This window comes from Ursus maritimus, unplaced genomic scaffold, assembly GCF_017311325.1.
Source record: "Ursus maritimus isolate PB19 unplaced genomic scaffold, ASM1731132v1 scaffold_16, whole genome shotgun sequence".
Lineage (NCBI taxonomy): Eukaryota > Metazoa > Chordata > Mammalia > Carnivora > Ursidae > Ursus > Ursus maritimus.
In genome coordinates, this window is record NW_024424008.1 from 16,026,066 (window position 1) to 16,052,416 (window position 26,351).

Below are 26,351 nucleotides of genomic sequence, written 5' to 3' on the forward strand. Positions count from 1 at the left end.
AAAAAAAAAAGAGGGCTCTTTGACTTCAGAGCTGTGAGAGCTTGGGCATGTTTATTAACTTTTTTAGTATTATCTTCTCATGTAAAATGGGTATAGTGATACATATGATTTATTAAGAGGACAAAATCAGATATTATATATCTGTCTATACTATATATCTGTGTATTTCTATATCTTACATATCTGTCTGTGAAGAATAAGGCTTGATACATAGCAAACACCCAATAACTGGTAGTGAATATTAACAGGTAATACAACTAATCTGTATAAAAGTCATTGTTTTTTTAGTAGAATGTGTAGACTTCGTTCAGTTTTGAACTGTTTAAAGATACACGGAGACAGTAAAATTTAGAAGAGTTTATTTGAGCAAATAAAAAATTTAATCGGGCAACACCAAACTGAAAGTGGTTGGGAGTGCTCTGTGGACAGGCGCGGGGAAGGGCTTTACTACAACAGAAATGGAAGCAATGCAAGGAAATTATTTGATTGGCTATAGCTTAATTGGGTGCCTTATTTGGGAAAACCTAGTTTGTTGATTGTTGTGATTGGTTGTTCTTAGGTTTCAATTTCTTAACCTTGAGGCATTTACAGAATTTATTCTAGCTTAGGTTTTGGCTTGTGTATGAAGGTTGCCAAAGCGTAGAGCGCCCTCAGTCTAAAGACTCTCTTGTTTAATTACTTTAACACTGCCCACTTTAGCTCTTCTGCATTTTTTTTTCTTGGTGGTAAATGGTAGTAACTTTGACTATGTCTTGTCCCAATGTGGGAGTTACAAAATGTGGATTAAAGCAGAGATATGTGATTACTCTAAAGGATCAGAATGGTTCCTAGGTCAGAATAAAATTTGGCTGAAATGTAATGGAATATAATAATAATTCTGAAGGAGGACTTTGTAAATTACAGAGGGTGTTGGTCATTCATAAAAGGGAGAACTAGGAGTTGTAGATCGAAAGTTAGCAGTGCCAGTATAGTTGAGAGAATGCCATGGCCTGAGAGTATAAATGTCCTGTGTGTGATTGGTGTATTTCTCCTGATTTAATAGAATTGTGTTTTTGTTTTTGTTTTTGTTTTTAGCTTGACATCACTGTATATTGAATTCATCTTGCTCTGATGCTTTGTTCACCAGTAAATCTTCTGGTTATAATCCGGCTTCTTATGGAGCTTACATTTAGAATACAAGAAGAGTATTCATTAATAAGAGCCTTAGAATGTATTGTTGCTTTGGCAGTTAAGTTTTACATTGTAAATTTATAAACTACATTTTGGCTAGAGCTGTCACTGATAGCTTGATGAATGTCAGTAAGCATTTGTAAAATGGTCTCTTTGGATACTAAGATATCAGATTTCTCTGCCTGCTGAGAGTCAGACTGGTGCCTCTCTAGTAGTGTCCCATGGAAGGTGTGCTGCCAAATTTTAATAAATACCAAACTTTTATTGTTGCAACTATACAGTTCTCTTGTGACATCATACAGCAGAACACTGACCTTAATGAATCATGCAGAGTGAAAAAGTGTGAGATACCTAGAGTGTGATGAGAAGCCAGCACCAAAGAATGGTCTGGCCATTTGAGAACTTGGCTTCTACAGTTAGATGAGTATCCACTTATACTCAGAGACTCTATTGAAGGGCAACTTTCAAGCTTCCAAACCAGTAGGTCCTATATCTGTTATTCTCTACTGGATCTCCAGCATGGTAGCATGTATTCAGGAAATTTTTGTGGAATGGGTGAGTAGATTGAATATTCAGTCGGTGTTGAATAGGAGGTCAATTGTGGACACATAAAGCATAGAATACAATTCTTTTTAGAAAGACTACTTTTTTTGAGGTATGATTGACATACCAAAAGCTGTACATATTTAATGTATACAACTTGATGAGTTTGGAGATAGTTATACAGCTGTGAATTCCTTGCTACAATCAATGCCATAAACCTATCTGTCACATCCAAAAGTTTCTACAGACCTCTTTGTTCTTTCTTTTGTGTGTGTGTGTTCTGTTTTGTTTTTGTGGAATGTGCTCTTTAATAACCTAATAAAGATACATATTTAGGCCGATAACACATCTATTATCCTCTTCTAAAGGGTGATTTAAAAAGACCTTCTAAGCTGTTCGGTTCAGCAGCAGAAAGTCTGTATATTTGAACTATTATATCTGAACTATTACTTCGTCTTTCCTTCCCATAGCATTCCATAATGATGTAATGTTGGAAAACAGAGCTTTAGATCCTTAAAATGAGACAAAAAATGAATTCTTTTATAGAAACTGTGATCCATTGCTCTATTGTAGTAGTTGTTGTAACCATGGCTGACTTTGGTGTTATTCTGAGTCTTAAATTTCTTTTTTTGTGTGTGGACAATGCTGCTATGAACATTGAGGTGCAAATGGCCCTTCTCTTCACTACGTCTGTATCTTTGGGGTAAATACCCAGTAGTGCAATTGCTGGATCATAGGGTAGCTCAATTTTTAACTTTTTAAAAAAAATTTATTTTTTTTTAAAGTTCCATGATTTTTTACTTGCGTATAACACCCAGTGCACCATGCAATACGTGCCCTCCTTAATAAAAAATATGGAACGCTTCACAAATTTGCATGTCATCCTTGCGCAGGGGCCATGCTAATCTTCTCTCTATCGTTCCAATTTTAGTGTATGTGCTGCCGAAGCGAGCACTGAGTCTTAAATTTCTTAATTCCAAAGTGCTCTGAGCACACAAATAGGTCGAGAAACTCAGTTCTAGACTGTGGTGAATTCTTGATGTAATGCAGTCCTGCTCGGGATCGGTGGGGCCCCTGGGTGATTTCTCCAGGTGCCTTGCCCGTGAAAAACAGTCCTGTTTTCAAACTTCCTTTGACTTAGTAGGATTGGTGGTAGGTATGCTTAAGTCTTATTTACAGAATACCTATATTGGAAAGTTACTTCTTGGTAGGCTGTGCTGTAGGTCATCAGGTGAAGTAGAGTTTCCTTTAAGAAAAACACACTACCTTATGTAGTTCAGACTCTATAACACTTTTTTTGGTGTGTATATATATATATATATATATATATATATATATACACACTAGTAATTATAGTGTTTGCTTAATTAAATGGTCTTACTTTAAGTATTTAAAACATTTTCCCTTATATTACATCACTATGGAATGTTATAGGAAGGAAAAACTGAAGCTATGGGTCACTTATGCACAGTTTCTGCTGCTACAACAATTGAATGATTCTAAGATATTTTTCAGCCAAACTTTTGAATAAAGAATTGGATAAAGATGTGTTAGCTGCCAAAATATGCATCTTTATTAGGTCATAAAAAGTATGTTCTAAGTTTTATATATCCATAATTGATTTCCTATTCAACACTGATGGAATATATAAGGAAATATAGGTGCTAAAGAATTTTATTCTATTATTATAATTTCTATCATATATGTAAAATCAACAATTCATTGGTATTTAGTAATGCAAAATCCCAAGTTTTCTATACATTTTTGGATTCATTAAAATATTTCAAGTCATCCTAAATTGTTTCTAAAAGGTGTCACATATTTCTTTCTTAACTAGAACATAACAAACAACTTAAATTGTTCATTATTAATATAAATATGAAATATTTTATAATCCCATAATATTTGTACAGTTAGGACCTATCAAATTGGGTAGGGTTTGTTACTCTACACTGAATGATCTCCAGATGACTATTAATTTTGAGCTTAGCTTACTTATTATCTATTGCTGTATAGTGAACCACCCCCAAACTTAGTGGCTTCAAAACAGCAGCAGTTTTATTTACTTATAATTCTGTGCATTAGCAATTTCATCTGGGCTTAGCCAGGCAGGTCTTCTGCTGGTCTCTGTTGGGATCACTCACACAACTCTGATCTTCTGGTGCTTTGTGGTCTTAGATGATGTTAAGCTAGGCATTCGCTTCTCTGTCTCCCTGGTCTCTTCCCCTCCGGTTGGTTAGCTTTGGCTTCTTTACACAGTGACCTCAAGGTCCCAAGAGGTGATACTGGAACCTAGGTTTGGGAGTCACACAGTGTCACTTTTGCCATATTCTGTTGCTGAAAGCAAATCATAGGGCTAACCCAGGAAGGGAGGGAAACTAGTCTCTCTCCCTTTCTTTAACTCTGATGAACAGAGCAGCAAAGTCAAATTGCAAGGGGGCATACACATAGGGATGGGAGAAATTGTTGTAGCCGACTTTACAAACAATATAGCATTCTTAACCAATTTCCTATTTTGCTTTTCAACTGTTACATCATTATTATCTTTATGCCTTTCTCTAACATCCCAGTCTCTTACCTTTCTGTTCTATGAATTTGCTACTATGTTTTTGAGACCACTTAACCCACATTTCTAGAATGACATGTGAATTAAGAAACAGACTTGCTGTGAGAAAGGACATGAGGTAATTTACTGTAAATCAAGTACATGCTAGTTGTGGCATCTCTTTTGGGCTCTGAACTTTTTTTTTCCCCCCCAAACTTTGTGCCAAGATAGTGTTTCCTAAGATATTCTCATGTAGAGTTTTGCAGAGCCTCTCCAGAACTACTGTATGGCATGGTACGGGAGACAAAACAGTACCTCAAGCACAGCATTTCTACATTTATTTATTGTATTTATGAAGGTTTTTACAGATTTGATTCCATTTGAACAAAAATTTTCTTTGTTTGAAAAACAAAACTGCCGTTTTAGGTATTTAGATTTATTGACCGGCTGGGTTTTGGATAGGTGAGGTTAATTATACAGTTAAAACACAAATGATTTAAAGTCTTATGAAAATACTTTTGCCTTAAGCCATTTCTAAAATATATTTTCTCAATGGGAAAGTTGTATGCTTTAGTTTTATCAGACGCTTTAAAAACGTATTGTAGAAGTTTAGCAGTCCCAAATTCAAAGCACCAAATAACATAGAAAAAAATGAAATTATACAAAATTAAGGACTAACTTACATCTAAGAAAGCAGTGAATACAGTAAAACAGCAAAATGAAGAGTCTTAGTATGTTTAAGGAATATATATCATTTAGCCCAGCAATGAGGGAGTAGATCTTTTTTTAAAAGAATTTGAAACTTTATCAGAATTGAATGCTATTTAAATGAAAAGGAAATAATTAGAAAAAAAAGTTATTCCATAAGTTATAGGTGTATTTTTGAGGATACAAAAGCTTAAATGAGAAGAAAAAAAAAGGTTTATTAATGTTGCTATAAATGCATATGTGATCCAGGTTTGGACCTGTCTGGAGCTGAAAGATAGTCCAATTACTCTCTTCCTCCATGGAATATCTTGGGTGACTCCTTTACCATTGAGTACCTAAAAAATTGATTGAGATTGTTTAAGTGTCCCTTGTAGTTCTGACCTACAGAGGGACCAAGGTATGAGGTTATCATCTTTGAAGGACAGGTTTTGTGGAAGGTTCCTTTTTTTTTTTATTTTTTAATGAACTAGAAATTACAGGTGTAATTTAGAGAAGGTAGATTTCAGTGCAGTGATGAGGAAGAATTTTCAAATAGAACTGTCCAAAAAATGGATCTGGTTGCCTGGCAAAGTTGAGAATTTTCTCATTCTAGGAAAATTTTAAGCAAAAGCTATATCATGGTCTTTTATGGTCATCACGGAAGGGACTCATGAAGCAGAGAACTGGTTAGATTAGATAGTTCTCAGGGTTTTATCAGTGCTTAAGATTATATGAGAGGTCCACCTAAAAAATCTGTAAGGGTTCCTCTAGGTCGGTGGTTTCAGCTGGGGGCAATTTTGAACACCCTCCCAGAGATAGTTGGTAATGTTTGGAGACATTTTTGGTTGTCCTCCCAGGTGTTGGGAGTGCCATTGTCATCTGGTGGGTAAAGGCCAGAGACGCTGCTGAACATCCACAGTGCACAGGACAGCCTCCCACTTCTCAGCCCCTAACAACAAAGAATTGTCTCCAGTGCCAAGGGTGAGAAACTCTGGGATTTGGTTCTGGGGATCTGGCAGAGTGAGTGATTTAGACTGTTGTCTATTTGCTCACTGAGACTGGTCTGAGCCTGAAGTGATTAGTCCAGCTCGTGCTGGCCTCAGGCAGAAGTGGGGAGTAGGAAACAATTGTTTTCAACGGCTCCTTGTCCTGCTCTTCACATTGTCAATTCCATTGCTCGCATGCTCTGTAAGGTCCACCTCTTACCATCCTTCGGGGCCTGTCCTCTCTAATGACTTTTGATCTCATCAAACTTAGCTCCCTTGGGTCCTATTCCTTCAACATCTGTTCTCTTATTACCTAGGTAATAGAAAAATGTATATACCTACTCATTTTAATTTAGTGCCCTTCTCTTAATTGGTGATAATACCTGAATCTCTTTTTCTCCCCTCTCGAGTTATGGTGATTCTGCTGGATCCTTCCAAGATGGACAGTTATCTACTCAGAGGGCTGTAAAATTTACAGGTTGTCATTCATGCAGATTATATGTGAATACTTTATTAAAGCAAGACAATGGGATTCTTGTCTAATATCTGTTCAAAATGATTTAAATAAAAATTCAAACAAGACATTAGAAATATTTACATGCATATATATAAAACTAATTAGAGCTAGCAACTCAGATTAAAATATCAGTGAAAGCAATTTGAGTATTGGAAATTATTAATACTAAGAATGATCTACAATCACTTGGGTACAGATTGCTTAACTTTTGAAGGTTAGCTGACCATCAGTTTTATTTACATATGTATGCAGAAATGGGATAATCAGGCAATAGTTTTGTGTTGATATTTAGTTGATATAAATTAAATTCTTTGATTTGTAGTTTGGTGACTTAACAATCCAAAATGAAATTCAAATGTCCCCTTATTGTTATAGATAATGGAAAAAGTTTTCTCCTAGTCCTTCATAGTCTCACTCCTAAATAATGAGTATATTTTGTTGAAGAATTTATTTGTTGCCCAGCTAGTTCTCAATATATATAAAAGTCTATTTCCAATGAACGTTTTGAAGCAGAATAATTACCAATATTTTAATGTTTAGTTTTCACTTAAAAACTGGTCATTGTACCCTTTTTCACTCTCATAATAATGAAATCATGCTTCCACAAATGCCAGTTTATACTTTGGCTCCTAGCTTGTTTAAGATGAAGGAATGTACACGTAGGATAACTCAGACACTGAGACTGTGTGTACCAGGAACCACCTGCTTTCCTTAGGGGCCTTTTCTATTAAAATATTAATCAGACTATTTGTTGTTATGACAGAATTTCCATTTGAAAATTTTGGCTAACATACATGCATACCTCATTTTTGCCCTATATTTAATATACTAAGAAAATTACATTTAGAAATGCTCTTCAGAACTTTGCTGTTTCTACTCCCAATTAGTTTGGTTTATTGTTACTAATTAAATTTTGAAGACCGAGAAGCCCAAGTCATATCAGTTTCAAAGTGCTTTGGGTGTTGTGAGGACTTAACTTTTTAGGGTATTACTCTGTTTCACTCCTAATCATCTTTCCAGCATGACAGTATTGGGTGGTTCTGCTCTGCTGTTAAACTGCTTATTTATCTCATTCTAACTTTGTGGGTGGAGACAAGAATGGTATTTAGACATGGTGTTTTAGAAATATCCCAAGGATGTCTATGTGCTATAATTTATAGAATTTTATTTTGAAAAGGCTCTAACTTTGTAAACTGTAAGATACCTTTAAAAATAGCTATCTCAAAAAATCTGAGTCGGATGCGAGAAATAACTAAGTCTATAATTTCAGTGAATGTTTTTGTTGTTGTTCTTAACCATGAATTCTATGTCCCATATGTCTATATGTTCATTAATCTGCATTTTCAAGGTACTACTTTGGAATATAACCTAGAATAAGTATAAATTCACATTTTTGGGATTATTAAATGTAATATGCTAGAGAAAAGTAAACTAAAACTGCAGCTAGCTAAAGAAGACTGTGAGAACATTAAGAATGCTGTTGTGAAAAGGCTTAAAAAAGACCTTTGTTCAACTCTTCCAATGCCTGTTAATGACATCTTTTGGGGAAAAAAAATTGGGAAGAAAAAACAAAACTTATTTTTCCTTACATGACAGTTTCCATAGGAGTAGATGATTATCAGGTTGTGAACATAACTGAGGGACTAAATACTATGTGAGGATCACAGTCTTCATCCTGAAGACTCCTATTCCTCTCAGCTGTAGGAGTTATGGAAAAGCAAGTAAGATGGAGAGAAAAAAACAAGGTGGAGGTTTCTCTGAGTTTAGACTATACTCAGATTTGCAGGTATATTATTTTGAGTTTATTTGGAAAGTTTAGGGAATACTCTCCTTTGGTAAGAGGATTCTGAAGAGGAGTTGTAGGTATAAACCAACCTATGTACCCATCTGCCTTTATCTGTCTTTCCACACACACGTACACATACATGTCTACAGATATACACAATACTGACATCAGCACTGTAAGAGTAATGTACTTTTAAGGGAGAAGAGTCTGAACAAACATTCCCTATATTAGTGCCTAAAATGGTGGTTTTGACTGGTAGACAGACACACACTATACACTTCCTGCCTGCATTTTAGGATATATGGTCCTGATTCATCCTTGAAACTGCCTATACACAAATTTCATTTAAGGCCTTGACCACATGCAACTGGAATACAAGGCAAAATAGAGATTTCCGTGCTATATAGACGTGATGGCCCGCTCTATAAATCTCTCTTTTATCATTTTGCAATCCATAACCAGTAGCTAATACTGGATGTAAACTTCATTTTGTACTAGATTTTTATCTGTGTTTATTCTTAATTCATTTTAACTGTTGGAACACGACCAGATAAGCATTTAAGTTTCTTCTCATTGCCCTAGGCCCGTAAGTACTGAACAAAGTTGACTTTGGATTTTAAAAGGTATCGGTAGTGATTTTTAAAAAAATTCTTTTATTCTCTTTTCTGTTAAAACTGTTAAGATGGTTTTGTAAATATTTTGAAAAAGGCATACATTCCCATATTATTGTTTCTCTTAGTGATAAACTGGGTACTGAATCTGTCGTGCTGACACAACACAGAAAAATGAAGGTGTCTGAAAACAGCCAATTAGTTCTGGACCTTTCCTGCTGGAGAAATGCTAGTATGCAGAGAAGAATCAGCAGCTGAATAGAAATAGTGAGAACCAGGACAGATATGAGCAATGCCATGCCTAATCAAGGAAGGATTTTCTCAGATGAATTCTGGAATGAGCATATACCCAAAGAATGGGCATGGGGTATACTATTTGCGAGAACTAAGTGACATTTTATCATACCAATGCATGAGTAAAATTACCCTTATGCTGTGTTTAAAACAACAGTAAAGAGATTACATATCCTTTTACTTATTGTTGAAGGCTGTTTTTTTTTGGGGGGGGGATTATGCATTGGGATTGATTTGGTTCTCAGTGGACACCTAAAATATTTGGAACCCAGCTGGAGGGCAGCTGTTGGCTTTTGGTCCATAGCACATTGTTGTTTGATGAGGTAGTGAGGGCTGTCTTACTGGCCACCTTAGTTAGTATTATAATAACCCTCACTCTAATGGTCTTTCTTACCTTTATCAAATGATAAAAATCTGAATTGCCATATTGCTGTGTGCTATTTGTATGTGGCCTTGCTATGACCTCTCTAAAGTAATCTGGGTGCTCTTATTTATTCATTTTTGTAATGTCTCTGAGGGAAAAACACAATATCACCCTAAGCCTGTTTCTTGTTTGAGGTTAATGGGAATATTACCATTTGGATGAAAATAACTAACCTACTACAAATTGTCTACTTATAATAATGAGGTTTCACCTAGGTGACCTGTCTACTTTGCCCTGCTGAAAACACAATATTTTTTCAGCTTCAACTTTGCTCTGAGTCCATATAAAACCTTTCTCCTCCATGTGCTGAATGACATGTGAGCTTTTTTGTGTCGTTTTGTTTTTTTCTGAATTGAGAAAGTAACATGTTTGGCAGCATTAGGATAAAGAATGGTCCCTTACATAGTTATGTAAACATAGTGGAAAACTGGCTCATGTCACTTTTTTCTCATCTCACTCAATATATAAACAAGGAAGGTTTCTAGGTTCTTTTCTTTTAATTGTAATATTTAAATTACTTATTTTGGAATTTGAAAAAATATTTTTTTAGATATGTTTTTCTTTACTAGAATAAATATTTCATACAGATTTTGAGGCTTATGGAATTTTCTTGTCTATCTTTGCTTTTCTTAAATCTGTTTCATTATGTCAATAGTGAGTTCTTTCACACTGAGACTATATCTTAACTTACTATTTTATTTGTTGTGCATGAAAATAAGAGATGTTTTATAATTAAGTCGAACGAAATTTATAAAAACTGTAAGGCTTTAATGAATGGGTTTTTTTTTTTTTAAAGGAATCTTTGCGAGAAATCCGTGATATCTCGGGTTTTGGAATCACACCTGGTTTCTAAACCTGCCTCAATCCCGTAACTATCTATGTCTCTAAACATCTTCCCTGACATAGAGATAATAATCTCTACGTTGGCAGGGCAATTTTGAGGATTATGTAAGGTGATAAATGTCAGGCACCTAATACAGCATGTGACATGTAGCAAGGTCAGTAAACATCAACAACTGATGTTGTTGTTGCACTTTTATTTTAATTACTATTATATTGAACTCTGAAAAATTTCCTCTCCCTTTTTAAAAGAATGACAGACACTAGTTAAAATAATAATACATTGGAAACATTATGGGGATTATTCCTCCCGTGGAAACACTGTAACTACTCAATCAGTATTAATAAGAATAAAATATTTTCTAGAGGCAGAGGAATATAATTCAGTCTTGAATTTGAAATCAGAATAGTCTTTGCTTTGAGTCTTAGTTCAGCCACTAAATATTCTGTGATTTTAGGTGAGTAATTTATATCCTGAGCCCACTTGCCTCATCTTTAAAATGGGAGTGATAAAAACCTACCTTGAAGAGCTATTGTTAGGATTAAAGATAATATTTTAAAGATACCTTTTATAGTACCTGGCACTGTTAATCAATAGCAGTTTATGATCTGTTTTATTCCTCTCCTTTCCTCTTTCTCCTTGTTCTCTGGTCCTTGTCTTGAGTTACCTGTACTAACTTTGCATCTTTAAACTCATCCAGGGTTTCTTTTGGCTTCCTTTTCACACTTGTTTCCTGTTTGTTTTGAATTGCATTTTTAATGACTTTTAATGACCAGTGAATTGACCATACAATAGAGAAATGGGGAAAAAAAGAAGCAGCTGAATATTTTGATAACTTTTAATTATAAGTCAGTGGCCAAACCTTATGTCCAATAAACTGCATTTCCTTTACCTGATCATAATTGAGATGTGAATAAAGTGTTGTGGGTGGGTGTCGATAATGTCTAATTGGTGTTTATAGCCCAGTTTAAAGAGTATGCTTTCAACGACTATTTTGTTCAGTGATTGAATTCACATCTTGGCTTTTACCTGACCATTACATTTTTTAAAATTTTTAAATAAGCACTGAATGTTTCTATGTATAAACCTTTATCTGTAGTCTTTTAAATAGTGAGTTGTTTAAAGCAATTTATTTTTTAAAAATCTGCTAGCAGAATTAGCATTTTGTTGTTATAAGGAATTAACTTGCAGGTTGTATTAGTTACTGTGTACTGAAATTTTTCATAGTTTTATGCTTTACATTGTTTCATTTTTATGGAAAACAAAGTACAATTTACTCACTTAACCATAAAAGGACAGGATATCATATAAGCTATACTTCCCAGCCACTATCTAACATAATTCATTCACAACTGAAAAATTTCAAGGTTAATGTATGCCAGACTGATTGCTGACCTTGAAGGTATAATTCAAGAATAGTCGGCAGTGCAAGGAAGAGACTAGGCCCAAATTTTGGTCCATTTAGTGTAATTTCTTACACTCAGCTCAGTCAGTACAAGTACTTTAAATTTATACATATATTCTGAGATTTGTCTCTTAGTATATTAGCGAGTGTTTGCTTTGAACTAATTTTCTTGTATGGTGAAAAAAATCGATGAAGGGAATCAGGATTTTGGAGTTCTGAAGAATCGTAGAGATTAACTTCTTTTAAAGATGAAAAGTTAAGGTTTAAAAAATGGAAGTGATTTGATCAAGTTTATAGTCTTAATCTGGAGATCCAAGACTTCTTTCTTACCTCTAGCCTGGCATTTGTGACTCTAAAATTCTCTGTAAGGTGTTTTGTACTGTTCCTGTATTTGTTTTATCAAGGAAGGGAAATTTTTAAAAAAATCACTAAGTAAAACTGCCAATCTGAAACAAAGGGGCAGATTACAAAGATGGACTGTATGTTAAGTGAGATTTTAATTACATAAGGATTTTTTAAAATTATAAAGCAATACATGGCTATTTAACTTGAGAATAGCACTGTTTAAAACTATGCATTGTCTAAAGCCAATCGATATTATGATAATGATATGTTGTGTGTTCAGAGTCAAAATATATACACTGCAAATTATGATAGCATTCATCCAATAAGAGTGGTTTCTCCCAAGAGGCCATGTAATGATCTGTGTTTGCAGAAAAATGAAAAAAAAAAAAATGCTGAGAGTCTAAAGTTCAGCCTTTTAAAAAGTGTATGAATGGGGTACTATTTAGTTTTTTGAAAGATGGATTGTGTAAACAGAAACTAACATCATTATCAAAAACCTTATATATCAAAAGTCTATCCATGTATGGAATTTGGTGAAATAGAGACTGTCCTTTGGGACTTTGTGTTCTAAGTAAGTTCTGGTGGAGACATAAAAAAAGGTATATAGATGGCCAAAAAGCATTGCCTAAATATGTTGAATAATTACAATAATAGCATAATCAGATGTTTTGGTGATTACCTCTTGAAGGGTGAAGTGTAAATATTCTGTCCTAGCATATTGTATTGGAATGATTGGTTAATGTGCCTGCATTTCCACTAGACTGACCTCATAAGGGCAACAGGTATCAAGTATTATGTAGTTTTGTTTCCCTAATATACTGGCAAAATAGCAAGTACTGAATAAATATATAAATGAAGGCGACAATTTGTCCTTCTTTATCTGTTCTTTTTCACCCGAGGATAATGCAGGCTCCTGATTGTCTAGAGCTTACCTCTACATAGCTCTCTCTTTTTGACTTACTAAGTCACAAAGTGTTAGAAACACATAGGCACCAGATAAATTTTTGTGAATGGGTGGGTGGATACGTGGTTAAAGTACGAATAAAGTACACATGGGCAAGAGGAAGTTTGTTGCTTCTTTTACAGAAGTAGAAATGAGATTTCAGTATTTCTTTGTGTCATGGAAGAAGAGGGCATGATGAATATGGGGGAAATGGGCTTGATGAGTAATGAAGGCCAGACAGCAAAGGGCATCATTGTCTTTGGACACACTCAAGAAGGAGTATCAGGGACAAAGAACATTTAATCGAGTATGTTAAAGAAAAGCAGGAGAGCTCTGTGGTAGGAAGTAGTTAATGCACCATCTGTTTAGGTCTCTAGTAGGCTCTAAAATGACTTCAGGATATGTGTTTTAACCATTTTGAGGCTTAAATGGTAAAAACAGCTTTCTTTTCCAGGACATGTTCGTGTTGGGTCATATTCACATTTTCAATATTTCTGGTTATTTTTAGGATTTTAAAGTATTCATATATTGTGAGACTATTTCTTTGTTAGAGCCTTGAGAAGGATAGTTTTCATATAATTCCACATGACATAGTGAAGAGAGTAATAGTACAGTTTCTTTTTTCTGAAAGTTTTGTAGAGCTCGATAGCAGGAAACGGTGTATTGTAAATCTATCACTTCTTAAAAAGGCATTCCAGAAGAAACTGTTTTTCAGCTGAATGAACTTTACTTTCACATTATTTGTTATACTTTGTGTCTACTTTTGGCTTAAAATGTTCTTTTGGCATTGGACATTATGAGATTTCCTTTCCATGATTACCTTTATTTAACCATTCATACTCTTGGTGCAAATAGAAATAGTGATGAAATCAGTTCAATGTTTTCATATAAGTATATGCAGTTTCAAAAAATACAAATGGTTTCTAACAGATCAACAATCTAAAAATAGGTGAAGGATATGAAAAGGAGTTAAACCAACTGACCAAAAACCAAACAAAACTGTTTATAAATTTATAAGTGAAACAATTTCACTTATAAGAAAAATGCAACTATAACATGAGCTATCGCTTCTTTCATTCATTCAGATTGGCAAGGATAAATAGTTTGATAAAACACAAACTGGGTATGGGAAAATAGGTAGCGTAAGGAAATAAGTGCTTTCATATATGGATGATGGAAATGAATCAAAATAAAAAATGCACCTAGCCCTAAATACAGTGAATTCAGGTCTAAGAATTTACCTCAAGAGATATAAGTGGACATGTTTGCAAAATATACTTTGGTATTCAGTGTTTTCTGGCTCCATCCACTCTAAATATTTGTTCATAGACTGTTTTAAAAAATGTCAGCATTTCCATATGGGTGTGTGTGTGTGTGTGTAAAATTAGAAAGGAAAGTATAAAACAATGCCTTTCTTGTATATTGTATCTATACAATATTGTAGATTGTATCTATATAGATACAAATGTATGCACAGACAGGATACCAGATGAGATTGGGCCCATTCAGCGTGGTATGGCCATAGACAGACAGGATACTAGAGATCTGGAATAGGAGGGAACTTTCTTTTCACTGTATTTTTATTATTCAGTTTGCAGTTTTGTTTTTATTGTGTATATGCATTACTTTGTAAAAATGTTTGAATAATTTTCGACATGTAATTTACATGCTGTAAAATTTGCCAGTTGAAAGTGTTAATTATGTGAGTTTTAATGTACTTCCAGAGTTCTGCATCTATCCATGCAATCTAATTTTAGAAGCTTTTCATCACCCCCAAAAGAAACTTTGTACCATTAGCAAACAGTTGCTATCACACCCCACTTCCCTAGCTCTAGACATCCATTACTCTACTTTCTGTAAATAGATTTGTCTATTCTGGAATTCATATAAATGGTATCATACAACATGTGGTCATTTATACTTAGCTTCTTTCCGTTAAATAATGTTTTTGAGGTTCATCCATGTTGTGTGCCCTGCATTACTTTTTGAGTTAAAAAATGTTAAAATTAAAGTAAAAAAAAGCAATTGCAAAATTCCTTATCCTTTTTTAGGTATGTTGTGCAGTGGTTGTGAAATGGAAGAGAATTACAGAGAAATTACTTTTTGTGAATAGTTACTATTTATTGAGCATCTTTGATGTACTAGTAACTCTTTTAGGCTTTATGTATGTTATGTTATCTCTTTTAATCTTTACAATATATGTAATAGGTGGTATCGTATTGTTTCTACAAATGAGTAAATTAAGTGGCATGATTATAAATTTTGTCAATTTCCCCATTAAAGTGTGAAGTATAAAAACAGATGTATGCAGATGTCTCCTTTACAGCCAGTTAGAATATTTTAAGTGCTATATAACATTACCACAGTGGACAGTGGAAATACCATTCACTAGCCAGACAGTTCTAATAGAATGTTTTACAATTATGGAGGTATTCTGTATCTCTTCTGTCATAGTATCCACAACTACATGTGGCTCCTGATTATGTGAAATATGACTCGTTTGAGTGAGGAACTGAGTTTTAATGTTATTTAATTGTAAATAATTTAAATTTACACTCTGCTTCTATCGTTGACGTAGTAAGTTACTGGTTGATCCAGGTAATCCATATTCCTACAGCTGTAACAACCAAAACCTGTGCAACACACGGAACAATGGTTTCAGGGTCCTGACATTAGGCACCGAAGGGCAGAGAGGTCTCTGAGGGCGGGGAAACAAATGAAATGAACCATAGGAGTACGCTAGCTTACTGCTTGTGGGAGTTTCCAGTCTTGGATCAAAGAGGAGGCATTCGTACAGTCAAGGACTTTCTGCGTTGAAGAAACAGAATGGAGGACACAATGCTGGATCGAGTTCATAAACAGAAGACTAGAGAGTAAAGTGCTTAGCTGCTTACTAATTAGGGCGTGTACCTGAGGGAAATGCCCCAGACTGAGGAAAGAATTCAACCTGAAAGGATTTGAGGTCCTTACTTGAGTGCTTGGCTTTTGGCGAGAATAGTGCCTTATTTCTACTAGCCAGACTGGAAAATCTTAAGGTTCGTGTGGCATTGGGTAAAGTACACATAAGGGTCCTATCTCAATAATGGGGAGTAATTGGCATTAAATTGAGCACTACTCTACTCCCTCCTAAAATGTCTTAAAAGCAAGTCCTTAAATGATCAAACTGTTTCCAGATAACTGTGTCCCAGCACAAAGCTGAAGAAGATTTATGAGAATACAAAAATATCCGTCACTCACCAAGGTAAAATTCAGAATGTCTGATATCCAATCAAAATTACTAGGCATGCAATAAGAAACAAGAAAATTTGACCTGTAATGAGACAATAAATATGTCAATACCAAACCCAAACTGACAAAGCTGTTTGAGTTTTAGTAGGCAAGAACATTAAAAAGAGTTATTATAACTGAATTCCATAGTTTCAAAAAGTTAGAGACATGGAAAATAGGGGAGAAAATCTAAATCAAACTTTGAGAGATGATAATTACAATGTGTAAGATGGAAAATTTACTGAATGGCATTAATAACACACATTGCAGAAGAAAATATTAGGAACTTGAAGATACAGCAATAGAAACAACCGAAAATAAAACACAGAAAGTAAAGAGAATTTTTTTTTAAACAAAGTAAAGAGAACATTAGTTGTGGAACAACTTCAGGTGACCTACTGTACATTAATTTGAGTTCCTAAAAAAGAAAAGGGGGAAAGAAAAAAAATGATGTCATTATGGCTGAAAAAATTTTCAGATTTGTTGAAAATTGTAGACCCATAATTCCAAGAAATTTAATAAAGCTGTAGTAGAAGAAACGTGAAGAAGACTACTCCAAGGCACATCATAATCAAATTGTAAGAAGATATTGGAGTGACATTTGTTGATGTTAACTACTGAAATAAAATGATCCACCAACCTAGAAATGTACACCCTGCAAAAATCTTTCAAAACAAAGGAAATTATTTTAGATCTACCTTTTTAAAGAAAAAATGTTAAAATGTAGTCATTTTATAATATAGGTTATAGTGCGATAGCTGACAACGGTAGCACAAAGGGCAGAAGAGGAGGAATGGAAGTATCCTATTGTAAGTATAATGTATATAAAGTGGTATAAAATCCCTTGAATGGAGACTGCATCAATTTAAAGATCTGTACTATAAACCCTAAAACAAACACTAAAATAAACCAACAAAAGAGAGAAAATGAAATCATAAAAAACAGTTAACCTAGAAAAGGCAGAAAAAGGACACAAATGAGAAACAATAGAAAAATAAGTACCAAGATGATAGATTTAATTTTGAACTTACCAGTAGTCATGCTAAATATGAGCACTCAATGCCAATGAAGAGATGGAGATTTTCAGATAGAATAAAAAACAAGAAACAACAGATACCTATACACAATGAACTTCTAATGTAAAGACCCAATCAGTTAAAAGTAAAAGAATGGGTAACTAATAGAATCAAAAGAGATCTGGAGTTATTATGAGACAAAATAGATTTCAGAGCAAAGGATATTACCAGAGGTAATGAAGGTAATTTCATCATGATAAAGTGGACATAATTCGAAATGTTTATGTTCCTAAAATTGGAGCTTCAAAATACCTAAGGAAAAACTGATAGAACTGCAAGGAGAGATTGTGGAGACAATTCCACAGTTATAGCAGGATATTTTGATAACTTCTCTCAATAATTGATTGAATAAGTAGATAAATAATTAGGGATACAGAAGATTTGAACAACCCTGTCAACCAACTTGACCTAATTGATACTTACAGATACCTCTCCCAGCAACAGTAGAATGCACATTCTTTTAAAATGCACATTGGGGTGGGGGTTCCTGGCTGGCTCAGTCTGAGGAGCATGCAACTCTTGATCTCAGCATTGTGAGTTTGAGCCCCATGTTGAGTGTACAGATTACTTAAAAAAAAATACATATGGGTATTCACCAAATGTATGGAACATATTCTGATATGTTCTGGGACATAAAATAAGTCCTGATAAATTTAGAAATAATCAAGTCATATAAAGTATTTTTTGACCATAGTGGAATCAAATAAGAAGTCAGTAACAGAAAGATTGCTTAAAATCCCCAAATATTTGGAAACTAAGTAACATATTTCTAACTAAGTCATGGATCACAGAATAAGCAAAACAAAACTAGAAAGTATTTTGAATGAATAAAAATGAATAACCAACTTATCAAAATTATCAGGATATAGGTACAGCAGATCTTAGGAAGGTATTAATAGCATTATATACCTATATTAAAAAAGAAAAAAATATAGATCAATGGCCTAAATTTCTGTCTTTAAGAAAATAGGAAAACAAAAGCAAATGAAATGCAAAACAAACTGAAAAAGGAACTAATATTAAGAGCAAATTGAAATCAATGAAATAGAAAACAGAAAAATGATAAGAGAAAATTAATGAAACCAGAAGTTTGTTCTTTGCTAAAATCAATTCAGTTAATATATCTATACTAAGACTGATTTAGAAAATAAGATACAAACTACTAATTTTGGGAATGAGAGAGGTGACATCACTACAGATTCTACAGATATGAAGATGAAAATAAGGGAATGCTATTAAGAATTTTTTGGGTGTGATGGATGTGTTTGTTATCTTGATGATGATGATGGTTTTATAGGTATATACCTATGTAAAGACCTACAAAATTATATATTTTAAATATGTTAATTTTACATCAATAAACCTATTAAAAATTTAGCCACATGTGAGTAGAAGCTACAGAACTGGGCTGTGGAGCAGTATCTGTAAGCTCCTTGAGGATCAAAATCGTATTTAAGTATTCTCTGTATAGAGCAACTATAGAGGAGCTCATTTGACCAATATTTGTTTAGTGAAGGAAATGCAAGATCCAACTAGTGGGGTAAGCATGGATGTATCACCTACCTTCTCAGCAGATTAGTTTCCTGATAAGAAAAAATAGAGGTCCATCTAAGTTCTTTTTAGCTTTAAAATTCTGTAATTTGAAACATAGAGAAAATATTCTTTATTTAACTACAGATTTACATTAATTTGAAAAACCATTCTTTTTGAAAGGATGTTTAATAAATTAGCACAATTAATTTTAAAAATTTGAAACACTATGTTACTCAAATTTCAGTCCTTTCTTTAGAATCTTTATTTTTTTAAAGATTTTATTTGTTTATTTGACAGAGCGAGCGAGAGAGCACAAGCAGGGAGAACGGGGGGAACAGTAGAGGGAGAGGGAGAAGCAGGCTTCCCGCTGAGCAGGGAACCTGATGTGGGGCTCGATCCCAGGATCCTGAAGATCATGACCTGAGCCGAAGGCAGACACTCAACCATCTGAGCCACCCAGGCACCCCTCTTTAGCATCTTTAATTAACATAATACTGAATGCCTTTCATAATAAAAATCAGAACGTTTCCAATGGTTCTATTGATATAGTCCCCTCACTTATCTCTCATTTCCTCAGTGTCTGTACCAAGTCTCTGCATCCTTGACCACTTTGTATAAAACAATAACCCCTGTTCTCCTGCACTTATTTCCTTATCCTGCTTTGTTTTTCTCCAAAACTGCTATCACTATCTTTTTCTTTCATATCTTCTTTTACCTAACTAAAAGGTAACTTTTATTAGGTTAAGGACTTTATCTGTTTTCTGTACTGCTGTAAGTTGTAGAACAGTGCCTGGCACATAATAGGCGTTCAGTAAATAACTGTTAAATGCATTGATCAATGGTACATTAATATCCTTTGGATTCTCTCCCCTCCCCACTTGTACAGATTTTTGTCTCTTGAATCTCTACTGTATAAAACAAAGTGAACTCCAAATATTGGTGATTTGAGAGATTTTGAAGTCTGCCTATTTAATAGATACTTTCAGACTTGTCTAGGTTACGTTTTTTGTATCTAGATCACTTCTATAAATAACAAAGCAAAATTAAAACAGTTTGCTGAATGCCTAACAATCATCATCTCATTGAATCTTCCCAGCAGTTCCAAGTGAGATGAAATTCTCACATTACAGACGAGGGATCTAAGGCTTTGGGAAATTAAATAAAGCTTTGAAAGTCACATACAACTAGATTCAAACCCAGATCTGCCATACTCCAAAGATTGAGATCTTAAACATTGTACTTCTTCCCAGTTTCAGATGTATTATTTGCAGAGATAAATGTTAGTTTTACATGAGTACCTATAGGTTTAGCATATTAGGATAGAGCATAGCAACATTTCGAGGGAAAGANNNAGACTAAGGAAATTTTCCTCAAGAGAAGTTAGAGGGTGTGGGAAAGATTTGTGGGACACTTCTAGAGAGGTTTGTGAGTAGGTCTGCAAAGGGGAAAATGACTAGTCTGGGAAGGAATAAGACAGTGAACATCTAGGAAGGATGGCTTTGCCCAAAGGATATAGAATAATAGGGAAATACAAATTGAGGTTCATATCTGGGTCATTGGCTGGCAAATTAGAACCAGTGAACAATCTCACTTGAACTTTAATTTTAATTGGTTAATCAATAATTGAAATATATTCGATATGCTTTAAGTTATGTTGTCAAAAACAGTGATATGAACCTTACACATCATTGATAGGGTATTTTTAAAGGTAATTGAAAGGAGAGACGAAAGGAAGGAGCAAGGAGGACAGAAGATTATGTGTGTGTGTTTATTAGAGAGATTTTATATACTTTACATATGGAAAAAGATTTTATATATTTTCTGTATAATAAATAATAAAAATATTTGTTTTGCAGTAATTGATACTTATTTTCTTTTGGTTTGTAGGTTTATAGATTTCTAAGCCATGTTTATAGTGCTTATCTTAAGCCAAGGCGGCAAACCCATCAAGCTTAATTTGTAATAGCAAAACTATTAGACTTTCCTTAAGGTGACTAGAATTATTTGTGTTGGAAGTAGCAAAACACTATTTTGCGCTCTATTCGTTTTGGTGTACTTTGTGGTCAGCCTTTTACAGTTAAAGATTGTTCATTTGTCGTTTGTCTATGATGTGAAGCCATTGACAGTCATGTTTAGTTTACACTGTTGTTAACATAGGAACACATTTTACAACTTGTTTTTCAGCAGTTTAGAACTACTTATGGAGATCCACTTTGCTGGCACAACTAAGCTTTTGGTCAGGACTTGGATTCTGGATTCTTTCTATATACACTTTTTTTTTCTTTTTCTATTTTTTCTTTTTTCTTTAAGAGAGAGAGAGTAGGGGGAAAAGGGCAGAGGGAGAGGAAAAGAGAGAGAATCTTAAGTGGGCTCCATACCCAGTGTGGAGCTGGATGTAGGGCTTGATCTTACAACCCTGAGATCAAGACTGAGCCAAAATCAAGTCAGATGCTTAACTGACTGAGCCACTCAGGTGCCCCTCCACATACACCTTATTTTGTTGTGTTTAGTGTGATATATTTGAGGGGAGCTTTTAAAGTTAGGTTGACTGTGTTCAGATGCCTGTTTTTAGAGGAATTTTTTAAATAGTTAGTCCATATCCCACAAAAGGCGATTATATTTTTTAGGAGTTTTTCTTATTGGTTAGAATTGGTTGATAAATGAACTGTATTTTATGTTTTAAAAAAATCTGGTCATCTTGGTATAACAGTTAATATGCTTATGATTTATTTGCTGACTTCATTATATAAAAGCCATTTTCTTTGTTCTTAAGTTACTTGTTTTTTTAGGCATTTTTAGAGATTGTTTAAAAAATTGGTTGTTCCTTTTTGAACCATGTTACCCTTCTACCCAGTCTATATACATATATACATATGGTAATATATATACATATTGTATATATATAATGTATAATGTATGTAATTTTATTTATACATGTGTGTATACACACTCATTGCCTTAATATGGCTTATTTGAAAGGTAGAGAATGTGACATATGTGTGACTAGTTTTGCACGTCTTTAAATTGTTTCAGGCACAAGATTTAACAGTGGGTATTTTGCTTTTATAAGACACAAATGATGCAATGACGTGGATGGAGCTAGAGAGTATAATGCTGAGCAAAATAAGTCAGAGAAAGACAAATACCATATAATTTCAGTCACATGTTGGATTTCAGAAACAAAACAAATAAAGGAAAAAAAAAGAGAGAGGAGAGACAAACCAAGAAACAGACTCTTAACTATAGAGAACAAGCTGAGGGTTACCAGAGGGGAGGTGGGTGGGGGGATGGGTGAAATAGGTGAAGGGGATTAAGGAGGGCATTTGCTGTGATGAGCACCGGGTGTTGTATAGAATTGCTGAATCACTGTATTGTACACCTGAACCTAATATCACACTGTATGGGAACTATACTGGGATTAAAATTTAAAAAGAAAGACACAAATGATGTCAGTGTTCTTTTGCAAGTAATATATTTTCTCCTTGTTGTAGGTTCTTTTGTTCTGCATCACAGCTGCCATGTACATGTTCTTTTTCAGGTATGTCCTTTATACCTATTTATTTTAATAGAAAAAATAGTGTTCCTTTGTGGTTTTTTAAAATCAGCCATGTAACTAAAGTTGTTCCCTAAATAATTATTTCTCACAAGTGGCATGAGGTTTTGTTTTTCTTTTTGTGTTTTTTCCCTAGAGTGGTTAGAGATAAATCACTGCATCTTAGTAGAATAGAGAGAGGGAAAGAAGATTTTTTTTTTCATATTATTCTACTTTCAGGTTCATCTTGGAAAGCTGAATATAAAAATTAATAGTCTCAAATACTGATAAGTGAATTTTTGTTCTTTTGTGGACCTGATTTTAGGTATCTGGTATCTGAATAGACTTTTTCTTGATTTTTTCTGGATATAGGCAGAATTCAATCACAGCAGGAAGGACCAAACTTTTAAATTAAAATTTGTACTTGATTGACAAAAGCAGTTGTAGATTTTAATAAGATATAATTGGTGGATATACTTATTTTTTCTTTTTACCTAAATCAGACAATTCAACCATACTGAAATTTTAAAACAAGTAATTTCCTGCCAGAACATCCTAATAAATATTTGATAAGCACAATGGTATGATTTTAACTTATGACTTTATCAGAAATTTTACATGCACATTTAAAGCTGTTGCTTTATTCTGCTGTTATTCTTGTAAAAGGACAGCCAGGCCATTAGAAGGGAAAAATGGATCAAATTTCAAGGTAGAGAGATCTTAATTTGCAAAGTATTGGTAATGGGTGCATAATATTTTTTGCCAGTTATTAGTGACTGAAAAATCATCACAGCTCTCTGGGGGTCTTTGTGAAATTGTTTGAGCTACCGTGTGGTGTCTTTCTTATATTTTAACAATTTAAGGGTGAGGTAGAAGAGTTAGGGACAATGACTATATTGTTCCATCAGTTTTCAAAAATTGCGTATTGTATTTAGATACATTATTATAAGACAATATTGTAAAAGTTCATGTCGTTAATCTTTACGTCCATCTAGTCTGAGGGTAAAGCATACCTAGTGAGGAAAATATAAAAAAGAGAAAAACTTAGAAACCTATCTTCTGTTGACATACACAGGAGGAAAATAAAGTATCTAGTAAATTTTCTTTTTGTGAAAATTCCTAAAAGCAGATAGTTAAATGCAACAATCCTTCCAGTATGACACTTAAAGACAGTGTATTTGATCAACAGTTAGCATTTCTTAGTCGTCAGTTTTTGAGGTTTAAAAAACAAATTGTATGTTGAGTATAGTGATAATGTCCAAGTTTTAGGTTCGTCCTCAGAAATCGTACTTTGAAAACTGCTGCCATCAACGTAGTATTTTTGGTGTAGAAAGAAAATCAGCCCTATAAATATGTATTTTGGTGTAGAGCTATGAAACCTTTTCCTGTTTCAGTCACAAAGTCTAGGTTAAAAACAACAATTTAAAATACTTTCCAGAAGGCTCAATACAAGGTTTTAGTGCCAAGATAAACATTTTCAGTTTTCTGAGGAAAGGGGTTGTTTTCTCCTAAAAGAAGCACTATCACCAAATTCCTAGTGTTCTTGGCAGAAGTTAGTTTGAATAACTCAACAAAAGGGGTTTGGCAAATGGTAAAATAAAACCATTTATAAAGTACTACAATCAAACAAAACAATGTTACATGTTTGTCTGAACTCCAGCGTGTGTTTGGAATGAACAAACAACATTGTATATAGCAGTTAGGGAGTCTAATTGCATTAAATTATTTTGTTCTTAAAACTCAGTTTTATATACAAATGTTTGAGGTCACATTTTTTCCGTTTATTAACAATTTTAATTCTAATTGCTTAAAATTAGATAAATAAATATCAAATGATATTGTTCGTAGGTTTCCATTTATAGAAATTTCCTCTGAGAAGAGAAGGGAATCATTTTATGTTAGAAATTAATCAACTTGTGTTTTTATTTAAGTGCGAAAAAGGGAAATGAAACCCTCCTTCAATAGAGAGAAAATGTGCCAATTTTATTTATTTAGAGAAGGAACTTGAGGAAGTAGTTCCATAGTATTTTCTAAAAGTGACATGTAGGATGTGATGGTTTTAGTATGAATTTACTTAAAAAGTAATGCAGTGTTCTTAGTATTAAAATGATGGCTATTAAAATACGTAATGAAAACATCTTACTTTTGAGTAGTTCTTTTGTTATTTTTAATAGGTACAGTTTTCTTTTCACATGCATTTTTTCATACATGGTGATCTTGATTTTCAATCTGTGCACCAGAAATAAGGCTTACAGTCAGATAGAATCCTGAGAAAACTTCAGAGGCTTGGGTTGACGAAGGGTAATATGTGAAGAGAGTTCTAGTTCTTAGCCAGCTGGCCATCCATCCATCCAGGTGTCTCTTGATACCAACATATGCTGTGGATTCTGTTAGGAACTGGGGTACAATGTTTTGAAGATATTTTGGAAGAAGTCTTTCTGTACAGCCCCCAGTGGGCATTCTTCATAATGATTCTGCTTCCATTGTTCAATCATGTTATTATTTTGTATGTTGTTGTCATAACTTTATCTTAGAGCATGTCTGTCACTATGAAGCAGAAGTCATGGTTGAAAATTTGGTAGAATATTTTTTTTCTCATGCATACCTTTAAAGCACATTTTTTTTAAAACTTCCAAATGTGTACTTAACGGCTAAAGCAACCTGTTTTTTTTAAGTCAGGCATTTATTATAGTTGTTGATTTAGGCTTGATTAGAATCTTTCCAACAGTCATGTGGAGAGAAGAAATTAGTTTTTTTTGAACCATTAACTCTTTTTTTTTTTAACCGAAAGGCAAAGGAAAGAATCAACAACACCACAAACAGCATGCCAAAAGTATTACACATAATCCTGCTCACAAAAAACAAACATGCTACGCTTTTAAGCAATTTATTTATTGGTTTTATTTTCAATATTAGGTATCTGTGTATGGAGAGCACATAATTTAGAAAAGTGAAATAATTCAGCTTCACTTTTCTTTAATAATTTAATTTAAAATAGTGTCATAAAGCATATCATGACAACTTTGATCCCATCCTGGTGAGTACCTAGCTGGAAATTCTTTCCACCTGCCTTTGCAAAGGCAGCAACAAATCCAACAGTTTGTTTAAACATGTAGATTGAAAGGCTCAGACTTGTTGTCATAGCAGATAATCTATGGACTGTGTATGACTGATTCACAGGAGACATATCTTAATCTGCTATAAACATTGAAAAACATTGCGTTTTTATTTAGAATCCAGTGCAAATTAAAGTTGGTTGTTGTTGTGTTTAAAACATTATTTAGAAACAGTACTGATGCCTGCCATTGATGAATTCTAGTCAACTCTCTGTGAAGGTACAAATAATAAACTGTTTCATTAGTCTCAAGATAATGAATGTATTTTGTTTTTAAGAAAATGAAATGAATTATTTATTGGCTATCTGCATTTTTGAGTGAAAGATGTTTGTGATTGTCCTCGAATCTCCTAATGTAAACGTAACCTAGTATCTTTGAAGTAACTTTAAGGGCAAGTAAATAACTTTTGATCTGGGTCTTTTGACCATTATTGATTTTAACAAAAGTCCTTTAAATATCAGTTAGGTTCTATTTTTTCAAAGTACTGCCTAGAACTACACAAAAATCGAGTCTAGAAAATTATATATGGCATTTGAACTTTAAAAGTTTTACTTCAGGATTAGGAGAGTTTGCCCTAAATAATGAGATTTGTATTTTGAAGAGATTTCTTCCAGCAAAGCAGAGTGAATTGGAGGTTTAGAGGGGGCAGAATGGCAGGTAATGGGAGGATACTGTTGCAGTTATCCTGGAAGGAAATGGTGGGGGTATGACTGAATGGTAATGACATAGT

General features: G+C 33.8%; 1 protein-coding gene and 1 non-coding gene across 3 annotated transcripts in view; one reads left to right on the top strand and one right to left on the bottom strand.

Annotated features, from left to right (window-relative positions):
- Nucleotides 1–26,351, top strand: part of TMEM135 (transmembrane protein 135) — a 251,792-nt gene that overhangs the window by 142,112 nt on the left and 83,329 nt on the right. For both annotated transcript variants that reach the window (XM_040630949.1, XM_008704430.2), the window contains one exon: nt 22,465–22,511. In XM_040630949.1, the coding sequence (XP_040486883.1) occupies nt 22,465–22,511 (47 nt within the window). The remainder of the gene's footprint in view (nt 1–22,464; nt 22,512–26,351) is intronic.
- On the bottom strand, nt 2,562–2,668 carry LOC121102966. The gene has a single exon (XR_005835123.1). It is a non-coding gene; the product is annotated as a U6 spliceosomal RNA (small nuclear RNA).